This window comes from Mytilus galloprovincialis, chromosome 10, assembly GCF_965363235.1.
Source record: "Mytilus galloprovincialis chromosome 10, xbMytGall1.hap1.1, whole genome shotgun sequence".
Lineage (NCBI taxonomy): Eukaryota > Metazoa > Mollusca > Bivalvia > Mytilida > Mytilidae > Mytilus > Mytilus galloprovincialis.
The window spans coordinates 54368045-54380345 of NC_134847.1; the positions used below are offsets into that span (position 1 = coordinate 54368045).

At 30.9% G+C, this 12301-nt stretch overlaps 1 protein-coding gene across 6 annotated transcripts in view; it reads left to right on the forward strand.

Moving 5' to 3' along the window:
* The window catches only part of LOC143047860 (ras-related and estrogen-regulated growth inhibitor-like protein), a 71874-nt gene extending 59826 nt beyond the window's left edge, over positions 1–12048 (forward strand). For all 6 annotated transcript variants that reach the window (XM_076221167.1, XM_076221166.1, XM_076221164.1 and 3 more), the window contains exons 2-4: positions 4114–4170; positions 10797–10870; positions 11545–12048. In XM_076221167.1, the coding sequence (XP_076077282.1) occupies positions 4114–4170; positions 10797–10870; positions 11545–11985 (572 nt within the window). In that variant the 3' untranslated portion in view covers positions 11986–12048. The remainder of the gene's footprint in view (positions 1–4113; positions 4171–10796; positions 10871–11544) is intronic.
* The last annotated feature ends 253 nt before the right edge of the window (positions 12049–12301 follow it).

The window sequence follows — 12301 nt, forward strand, 5'->3', positions numbered from 1 at the left end:
TTTAATTCCAATAAAGAAACAGATTAGATTTGTTTTGACATTAATCGGTTGGCCCTTTGAGGCTTAACATCAAGTTGCAAATTTTCAGAAAATGCAAGGATATTTTAAAACATTATTCTTTATTGAAGTTGCAGGGAAATGAAAACAAATGAACCAATAAAAACGATATCAATTAAAATATAGAAACAAAGATTTTGTTTCAGAACCGGACAGCACTATTTGAGTTGATACAACACAGAAAAACTAATTGAGGCTTAAAACTATATTCAAAAACAAAACCTACTTACGCCTAACACTGGTTTACATTATATTAACGTCGAATAGGCACACAAAGGATGAAACAAGAATGAACATGTTTGTGGTCGCTTAATCGTGGATAGTTACATAACATTAATATTGTTAGAACAAAATTTGAAACTCATTTGGCTGGACTCTTTACAACCCATTATCTTAATGTTTACAGAAGCGAGTGTGCCAATAATAAAAGGGACACAATTTTACACGTTTTAGTAATTAAATGTGGTCCATTGTGAAATTTTCTTGGTCAAACTACAGACGTTAGCCCTTTATACAAACTTACAACCATTCTACTAAACAATATCTTAAACTTTTAAATATAGAATTATATAATCTTGATAAAGTTTTGCATAATACCAGTGTTTTGATTTCAATTACAAATGACTTAATGCAAGCTCTTATCAGAGCACAGAGAGACTAACGTGATTGACTGTTATCAAACAGGATTCAAATTTAGATTAAAACTTATTAAACAGCAGTATATCAATAATAAAATTGAACTAAAACGAAATAATAATGTAAGGGGATTCAGAGCATTTTGTTGACTGAAGGCTAGCTGTTGGTAATACCAATACATACACGGAGCCATTCAAAAAATGGCAAAATTGATAAATTGTATAGCTAGGTTCTTACGAAATATGAATCATTTTCAGACACATGCATGTTTTGAATTAAGTGCACCTGCTTTTTTAAACATGGATTTTTACTTGCTTAAATTTTGACAGGCTTCATGAAATTATGTAACCGAACTAATTTGTGAGCATGATGCCATAAAATCTATTTAAAAAAAATGTTACACTTTTAACATGTTTGTTTTAATTCAAACCATTTCTCTCGCCACTTTCTAATAACGTAATAAGTATCAATACAATTTAAAATAGTAATCTAAGATTTGAACCATGATATAACATATAACGGACCACAGTTAAACCTGGTTCAAACTGGTTGTTGACAAGTAGATTTGGCGTTCCAACCACATTTGAAGATAAACTAATTTAAAAACAATCAACTAATTCATATATGCTGTACCGGTAATTTTCAATAAAATACAGATTAATAAATAATTGTACATAAATTACTTACTACACTGGTAAATTAAATATAAAAAATGGTTAATAACCAAGTAATATGTTTGATAAAGGTATATGTAATAAACTAAAGCTTCATTGACCTATCAGACAGCAAGCAATATTCTAACGGGGATTTTACAAAGCGATCGATAACGCGTTCATTTTCAGCTTGTCACCACTAAAACTGCAAAAAAGAAATTCGCTTATAGACTGGGATTTGTTGTTTTTTTCAAGTTAAAACGTTTTGTACATTATATTTGCATATCTTTTGTGAGAACACTTTTAGCACGTTTACCTTTAAATTAAAACCTAACATCTAACAAGACAACAATTTTCACTTTCTTGATAACTAATTTACATGTATTTTGTATTTAGAAGCTTTTAATTATAGTTCATAGAAATGTTCAGTTTGTTGGATTCTTTCATACAATTGTGCATTAAGCAGAAACATTAACATGGCAAAAAGTGTTAGTTTAATGATGTAGCACACTCTTAATATTTATTTATCAAGGTCTTTGAGTCATTTATTTATTGAACTAACTTATCTTATCAACGTCACATGAATAACATTATTACTGGTTATTTTACCCTAATTAGCATAAAATCATATCATTATCAAATAAATGTGGAAATTATTAGCAAAATCATAGAGAAATGTGTTTGATCAAAAGCTTTTCTGTATACCTTTGTTTATCCTTCTTTTATTTTTGACAAAGGACAGCTGCGGCATCTAAAACTAATTTAACTAATAAACAGACAATGTTACGTAACGAATCTTCCACATACATTAAGTTATAGAATTTAAGAATTAATTTGCTTTTGATTTACGGAAGACCCATGATCTCAAGATAAGACGAAAATGTAGATATATGCTGTGGTCTAGAAGAAAAAAAATATTACCTGTAGTGAATGCTATTAGACATATACAATTCCAATTTTTATTCAAAATAAACATTGCACATCTTTATAATTTGCAACCTTATTGTTTAAACCAGATGTATTACCTGTACAAGGTCAGACAAACAGCTATCCAAGTAATTACTAGAACCACTATTTTTGGTTTAGAAACTATTACAAAACTTTTTTTAATATGAACTAATTAAAGAAAAAGTAACATAAAAAAACAGTGTTCCACACACGTCAAGTGTCATGCTCTTGGTTTCCGAAGGGATATACATGCTAGAAACTTGTTTTGACAACTGTAAATTAATAATTACTATGTGTTGCTGTTCTTTTGGTTTTTGTGTATTTTGGACTGAAAAATACTGTCTTAGTTATTGTACTTGATTTCTACTAAGTTTAGTTTTTAAAATCATCTTTTTAAAATCTGTATCCTGAAAAGGCTACATGTAGTGTTATCACCAATGACAAAATTAAAGTTAGCAATCCAAAAGCTCAGCTATTTAGACCTTAGGCTTGATTGACCTCTGTTTTATTTTGTCTAACTCGCTATTATACAAATTACATTTCCGAATCTCTGTTGAACAGATTACCGGTGAATGCATATAAGTATTCTCTTTAACGCCAGTTATTTCAGCATACAACAATATCGCTGTTGGAGGTCTACATATAGTATAGCTACTTCAACTTTTACAACAAAGCAGGAAACTTCACTACTGAGATCCCAGATGTTGCAAAGCCATACATTCCTCTACTTTTCTATAGTAACTATATTTGTTAACGAGTACATTTATGAGGATATCTGCAACATACAATCACGGCATCAAGTTAACTCTTTCTGTTTTCTTTATCCGAACATCTTCCCGGTTATTAATTCTGGTTATTTTTGAATATTTATAAAAATTGTACTTTTTGACCATTTTTTTGGCAAATAAACTGATGAAAATTGTTATAACAAAAATATTTTTACTTACAAACATTTTGACAGTCTCCATAAAATCATCTTTTTATCTAATTTATGAGGACGTGGTGAACGTGGAATATATGTCAAATTCAAGAAGACACATAAAAAACTATATACTTGTAAAAGACGTATATGTGTCAACATTGGGTCTTTAATAATTTTAGTTTAACAATCAATCAATAAAAGCACATTGTATATGATAACAAAAATAATAATGAGATAATCCTACTGTTGATGCATCGTTGTAATCGAGGGCATTGTTCGCAGTGTCGTGACCGCCGACCAAAATGTTTTTGGTATGGTCATCATCATTACTTCCAGCTGTAATCGCCGAGAGATTTGCATGCGAGTTAGCATACTGATACAGTGTACATCATCAGTATGATCAAAGTACAAAACGATTTGTTGTTTTAGTAATTTCTTATTCTTTAACTTCTTATTTCCGGGGTATTTTATGTTTGAGTGTGGTCGTCTCATTTAAAGTTCTGCGAGTGTTATTATAATGATGATATTCAAAAGAGATAGCAGTTTAGCAATGAATTCAAATCAATGAAAATAAAATCCCTGTACCATACTGAAAGATCTTGTTAATTTTTCTCAGAATATATATGAATTTATTTGTTAATCGATAAATTATTTTTTCTCCGTTCTCCAGTCAGTCTGAAAGCTACTAATTATATCAAGGGGGCATTCAAAACTAAGGTGTTATACTGGAGGTGATCTCATGTTCTTTTGTGGAATCTTTCGTATTTGACTTATAGTAAATATCCTGGCTGGTAAAAAGTGAAAACAGTTGTAAAAATAAAAATTAATAAAAATAGTCTGTCGTTACGTGATTCACTTTACGCTCCATTAACATCGTATTCTTTGTTTATTTTGCAGCTCTAACCGTTCGATACTTAACGAAAAGATTTATTGGTGATTATGAAACTGAACACGGTAAGTAAAGGATATAATTCATAAACCAGCTCATTATTATATTATGGTACAAGCCTGCATACGAGTTCTCTACTAAACTAAATTTACAATGTATCAATTGAAAAATCAAAATCGTTTTGGAAGAAAACCGTCACAATTTCTTTTTAAATTTTCACAGACATAAAGGACAGTTTCAGGGTACCACTGTAATTTTTGTCTTACTTATTTGTATAAATACTCTTTTTAAAATGATATGCCTAACTAAAATATGCGAAAGGTTTTTTTAAGGGTTGAATTAATATATGTATAAATTTTATTGTAAATCATAATTGTGAAGAGCAAACATGACATTAAAAGACAAACAATGCATACATTTATTCTAAATTTGAACTGATGTCAATACCATAGAATCTTAAGTTTAATAGTATGGTCACTTAATCTTTTTCACGGCATTATCGTTAGTCGTTTGGATCTATATGTTTACAAATACGAACCACGTTCAGTGTCAATGGTGATTCTAAACACACATAATAAAGCATTGAAATTTATTTCAGAGACTGCATGTGCATTTTTCTTGTTGCTGACCTTTGTTTTCATCCGTTATCTCGATTGACTCGCTTTGCGGATCCAACTTACACTTTGTTGTTTTATTCTCATACAAATGAGAGGTTAAGTTACCTATTAAACCAGGTTTAATCCATTATTTCTACGTACAAAATAGCCTGTACTATGTCCGGAATTTAACAGTTATTATTCATTCGTTTGTTGTGTTTGAGCTAATGAGTTTGCATTTGTTTATGGACAGTCAGTTTAGAGTTTTCCTCGGAGTTTTCTATTTTACTTTTCATTGTTTAATTTATTCTGGTTTTTGAATATGCAAGGCATTTCAACTTGGTTAAAATGAAACGGCAATCAATCAATCAGTTATCAATTGAAATATATGGCACTACTGTAAATTAACAGAAGTGTGGCTACATTGGTATTTCAATATATCATTCAATATTCAGATTAAATCACTAAATTAAAAAGAAAGCAAATACATACGGAACAATCTACATGGTGTTTCGAAGAATATACACCATTTTGGCCATAAGAGTAACAAATTTCAAAATAACATAATGTTTGCATAATGTTTGCCTAGTAAGCCATTCAGGCTTTCATCAAGACATATTTTATTGACTCTGTTACACTGAGATGTTCACAAACCACAGAAGACTATCATATCATATACATACACACTTGTTTAATTTGTAGTGATTAAATAGAGATTTCTGAAACAAAACCTAATGTTATTTGACTAATCTTATTGACATATAATGCATTTGTAATGAGTTAATAGATATTTTTTACGTTAGACGTAGTTACCATTTACTTAGAAATGTTGTAAAATTACGTTATGTTTATTGCGTTGTTAATTTGGAAAACGCCATTTAACAGTGTAGCAAAAAATGCACTGTAGGTCTTATATTAGGAGGGAGATAAAAGTAATGACAAATATATACGGTAGATACCAAATAAACAAAGGACCTCGATGTCCGAGTAGTCTCAGTGGTTCATCTGCAGGAACCACAACTTTGCTATATTATGAATTTCTTAGATCATGTCTATACGATAACACGTATCACCATATTAACTGCAGGTATCATTCACGAATAAATTAAGTCTAGTATCTCGGACACATTGCCATCCTTCATACCTGTGAACAATATGACAAGTTTATGATGACTTTTGTAATCGACAATTTCCAACATATATATAACACTATATGGTGAAATGTGCCGTACCCTTGTCCATTTATCTGACGAAATCTTTAGAAATTGCACAAAGCTCGTGGTGATATTCTCAGCATCCATAGTATGTCAAATCACTAGCAAGGTTTGCCGGTTAAACATAATTGTTTCCATCTCTTTTTATAACAATGGCGATGTGGTATAAAGGCTAATGAGACAGACATCCAACAGAGACCAAATACCATACCTGTGAGCCATCATAATAGGTCACTGTACAGCCTACAATAATGAACAATACCCCCAAACCACGTAGCAATATATGTATGAACCGCATATAACAACATTTAAAAATATATATATATAATGAATAAACCATGTTCCTGATTTATTTTCAAAACAAAAAACTTTAATAAAATAAAAGAAAACAACTGAATAACAAGTACATGCCTTTGAACATTAACAGGCACATACATAATGTTGTATGTTTAAATATGTTTATGAACGCCCAACTCGCACCCTAATTGGACAATAATGTATCAGCCAACCATCAATAAAAAACATGTTTAAGTCAGATTGAAAGGGTGGACTTGTCAGATCGACACAAATAAACCAGATTCCGATTGAGGAATATTTGAATGTACTGAAAATAAGTTCAAATTCGATTGAAACTAATATATATGTATATATATATATATATATAAAAAAAAACAGTTTATGTAAATTTGCATCATTTCAAATTCTAATATCACAATTTCTAATATTTTGGATACTAAGGATTAGAAATTTGAGATCATTTTTTAAAATTGTAAGGATTGCAGGTCTTCTGTTATCGTGATTGTAATGTTTTCAGTTGATCTAAGTTTTATAGTATTAAAATCATTTAGATTGATTTCCTTCACCTGAAGAAAAGCCTTCAATCTGTCTGACTCTTGCAAAGTTTAAACATACTTGAGTCGCAAAGAAACCGCGGATCGATTGTTCGTCTACGAGGCACTTATATAGATTAAATTTATTTGTCCTTTACATTGAATAATGACCGGTCCATCGTCAAAATATTCAGAACAAGCTGTACAAGCAACCGTCGTTAGCAGATGTGGAAATCAAAATATGAAGCAAACTGCCCTTCGAAAACCTACTATCTATGCAACATCATACACGACAAGATAAAGGAAGAAAAAATATATGACGTTCATATGCATGGGCGTTTTATTACATAATGATGTAATTTACCATTTCTGATTTACCGTTACTTAAGTGTATTTATTTATAAAATGCTGTTTCCATTTATTGTTCTGCAGCTTGCTTTTGTTTTTTCATCTGATTTGATCTATACAGATGTTGATTTTATAAACATATTCTGTTTTTATGTACTTGTGATAAACGAATGGTTTCGTAGGAAACTGTATTTGCCCTAAAAATGTAAAACATATGATGCATTGTCGAAAATGAGATTCAGATAGAATAACTGTATTTTATGCAGAGATTTTCGGACAGCAATTAAATATTTGATTATCGCTATTAACTGCAGTGATTTTCTAGCGACGTTTTATATATGCACTCTTTGCAAAGTAATTGCAAGTAATGACGCACAAAATATTCGCTCTTGTGTCTTCTGTCATGTTTACTTTGTTTTGTTGAGTCGAGCTGACACAAACAGTCGGTTCTTGTGATTGTTATGATAACTAGGTGGTTCAAACATTGCTGTAGACAAGAGATATTCTATTCCTGTGTGTCAGACAGAATATTATGCTAATTGAAATTGCAATTAGAAAGCCATTCTGTGTTGTGATGAAATGATTAACTTTTCTCATAACATATTTGATATAAAGAAAAATTATAAATAAAAGAGATTCCATTCACCACACGTACTCTGGTATCTTCTATGATAATGATCAGTCTATAATGAAAGGGAGTGGTTATTTCAAAACAAGTAAAATTGAGAATGGAAATGGTGAATGTGTCAAGGAGACAACAACCCGAATAAGGAGAGGATAATAGCCGAAGGCCAACAAAGGGTATTCAATGATGGAAAAAAATCCCGCAAGTGTCAAGTAATGGATTAAGTATATTTGTAGAAATCGTTACAAAGAAGTTCTGTCCTTTAGATAGATCAAGAAGAATCACATTTACATCTCCACTCCTCTTCAAAAATGTTAAGCCTACCAAAAAAAACATGGTACATATAAAAACAATTGTACAACTGTGTACTCTACTTATCATTTACTGTACCTTTCTTCATATTGGGTTACACTGAATACTGAATACTCTTATGAAGGAAAAAAAGAAGCTATCATTATAAATTAACTTCACTTTACGATATCTTAACATGTGAAGCTATAAAACCACTCAAAAAAAATGATGTTGCTGGATTAATAAGTCACCGGAAATCGACTATTATGCATGTTGCGTGTTGCGTGTTGCGTGTTGCGTGTTGCATGTTGCGTGTTGCATGTTGCATGTTGCATGTTGCGTGTTGCATGTTGCATGTTGCATATTGCGTGTTGCATGTTGCATTATTTCTTTTACAGTTTTTGTAAAATTGGAAGAATTTTTAATTATGATATACCAAGGAGGTTATATATAAAGGCAACAGTAGTATACCGCTGTTCAAAACTCATAAATCTATGGACAAAAAACAAAATCGGGGTAACAAACTAAAACTGAGGGAAACGCATTAAATATTAGAGGAGAACAACGACACAACATTAAAATGTAACACACACAGCAACGGACTAAGCATTAGACAAAATCCGATGAGAATAACAAATATAACATCAAAACCAAATACATGAATTTGGGATAGAAAATTACCATGACACGTCTTATAGTAATGTGAATTCACACTCAAAAATAGGAGAAAACAAACGACACAACCTATGATATACATATACTTTTTGTGAAATTTATTATCATTCAATGAATTTTAACCATATTTCTTTGACATACATCATGTAGTTTGCACTTTTTTCAATATCTGTCTTTTAATTAAAGTTTAAAATATTGTCATTGAGCTTAAGTTTGTAAACTATATCTTATCTTTAAGCAGTTTTTAATTGTTGACAATAATTTGCTATTTTCAGGAGTGTTGAGATTACTAATTAATTGTTTTTCTGTACTTAAGCAGACTGATCATTGACTGTTAAATTTAATGTATGACTTTGTTTCAACTCTAATCATCTCTCATTACTACCTCTATATATATTTTTTTTTATATCCTGTTTGTTCCTAAAGATGTGTGAACTGGAACTAAATGCCTCATATTAGAAAGTATCCAAGTCCTGGTCAAAATTAAGAATGAAGGACAGAAAGTCACAATTCATTTTATCTGATTATTTAGAAAACACTTTTTTGCAAAACAGTAAAAAGTAATAAATGTTGAAATGTGAAAAAGTTGAGTATGTTTAGTGATGACTTTCCGAAAAGGGGGTGGGGGTTGGATAAATAAACCGTTTCACATGGGCGTTCCTTAATTTTAACTGTTTTTAACCGGATTTTTGTGACAAAATGTCGGTTATTGATTTGGGGATGTACGGCAGGCTGGCGGGTGGGCGGCAATCAAATGTTGTCCGTTCATTAACTCATGAACCGTTCAACCAAAGCTTTTAAAATTTTAATATGTTGTTACTAACAACTAAATGAAGGTCAAGTTCAATAATGGCGATTTTGACTTTTACCGTTCAGGAGTTATGGTTCTTGAAAGATTGTGAAATGGCGTTTCCATTCACGTTGTTGCATTTACTCATGAACCATTCAATCTAAGCTTTTCAAATTTTAAGATGTTGATACTGATGACAAAATGGAAGTCAAATTTGATATTGACGATTTTCACTTTCACCATTCATCAGTAATGGTTCTTGTGATATTGCCAGGACACAAATAAATATTAATAAATCCGGTTTGCTGTCGTTGTGACAGCCTCTTGTTAATTGTTGTATGGGGTCACTATTAGAGATCACTTCACCTTTAGCTTGATAAATTGTTTATTTATTTTAGCCGAATATAAAAAATCTGTATGTTGAGAGGAAATCTCTGTCATTGAAAATAATTAACAGGTCATACAGTTCTTTCAAATTACCCATATCATCTAATTAATACTATCAGTCTCCAGAATCCAATCTGAAATGACTTGTGTTGAAAGGTTAATTATAAATTTAAAATGAATTGAAGAATATCTACAAGCATATTAATATACTGCAGAATAAATTTGACTCATTCATTCAGTTATGACATAAATCTCAATATTGAACCTCAAGTAAACTAAAAAAATGAATATTGAAAATTTATAGCCTTTATTTTTCAGATTCTGTCACTTCAACATAAAAAAAGTTAAATTTACAGACACTGGTAAAAACATAACATACATAAGTTTGTTCTCGTGATGATTAATTAACCACCCTTAAAAATTAAACCACCATTCATCTATCGAAGGTATCGTAGTATAATTTTGAATGACTTCATTGAAACAGCAATCGCACAACAACAAACTAAAAAGAAAGAAAAGACTTCCTAAGTGTACAAAAAATGTCATTTAACTTTATTTTTTATACAACATGCAACATGCAACACGCAACATGCAACACGCAACATGCAACACGCAACATGCAACACGCAACATGCAAAATAGCAGTTCCCAAGTCACCGACACTAATTCTTTCATCTCAATATATAAATACTAACTTAATCTCCATCATCAGAAAATAAACCCCTTTAAGAAATTAGGTAACCTACTACTTATATGAATTTTACTGTCAGCTTTATAAAATGGTACACTTTTTCATGTTTTTCTTGGGTCAATTCGGCATAATGTATATGAACTTACATAACATTTAATCTTTCTCTTTTTCCGAATCACTTTGTTCGCATGTGATAATGATTTAAAATCTTTATATAACTTTTTAAAATCTTTCTCTTTTTCAGAATCTCTTTGTTCACATGTTATAATGATTGATGGTAAACCACTGAGTATTCACATACTTGACACGGCATGGAAGGTAAAGGACTGTAGTCTAATTATCTTATATGCAAAACAAACAAAGAAGCTCAATTAAGACCTTCGTATAAAAATTAAGAGATCCTTTTCAATGAAACAATTTTCCATTTCAGACCCAACAACGAGCATGTTGACAAAAATAAAACAATACACCGCCTTCGAAAAAAAATAGAAGCCATTAGCGGCCCTGATACGAACACAACTTTTAAAGAATTCATAAGACAAATTCAATGTACTGATTTGTGCTAAAATTAATAAACGAAACTATAATAGACAGAAAACACCAACACCAGCCACTGAAGATAAGGCTTTCTACTCAGGACAAATACATAAAGATTCTTAGGGTGTTACTCTTGTTTCTGAACCTCCATTTACAACTGTGGGTCCAATTACAAACTAAAGAGGTCTGTATAGCTTTTTTGGTCAGATGTAAACACTAAATAAAAATTGCAAAATATAATATGATTCCACGATACAAATCATATGTACATATACTCACTCATTTCAGTAACAACAATTATTTTTTTTTAAATCAACCTACATTAAAAATCAAATAGTGATTAACGATTTATAGGAAATTGGTCGTGTCAATTGTGGTTAACGTTAACAATAATTTACAATGAATTTGTCATCATAGAAAACTTAAATAACATTCATATTCATTTTCTTTTACAGGCCGGAGCTTGCATGAAGGACGAATATCTTCTGTGGGCAGATGGTGTAATTTTAGTGTATTCAATGGTTGACAAATCAAGTTTTGATAAATTACGTGAAATAGTGGAGTGGATATTTGCCAAAAAAGGAGAAGAAAAGGTTATTGCCGTCATTGGAAATAAAAGCGATCTTATTCACCGGAAACAAGTATCTGATACAGAAGCGACCCAATTTTGTGCCGAATACAATTGTTTGTCTTTTGACACATCTGCAAGTGACAGTTATACGGACGTATCAAATGCGTTCAATACAATAATTCGGGAGATTAAGTTAAACAATAAAAAGAGAGAAAAACTCAATAAACTAATGCATAATCCTAGCGTTTTAGCTAAGTTACAAATAAGACAATCTTTGAAGAATTTGGCTGAGATGAAATGGCGGAGTCGGACTTCCACAATGTAGATCTGGTGTATATTACTTAATTTGTATTTTATATTTAAACTTAAAATAAAGGTGTAAAACATTTATGACACAAAAATTGTCTCGCTAATGCAAAAGTAGCACATTATTCCTAGCTGTGACTTATGAACTTCATGAAAATAATATAAAGATAATAGTGCTTACTTCCGTTATCAGTGTTTCAAAGAAATAACAGCTCGACCAAAGAGGAGAAAACAGCCCGAGCAATTAATGGGTCTTCAACAAATAGAAAAATTTCCGCACCTGGAGTTGGACTTCAGCTGGCCCTTTACCAAATTGTAAACATTTGCTTTAAATC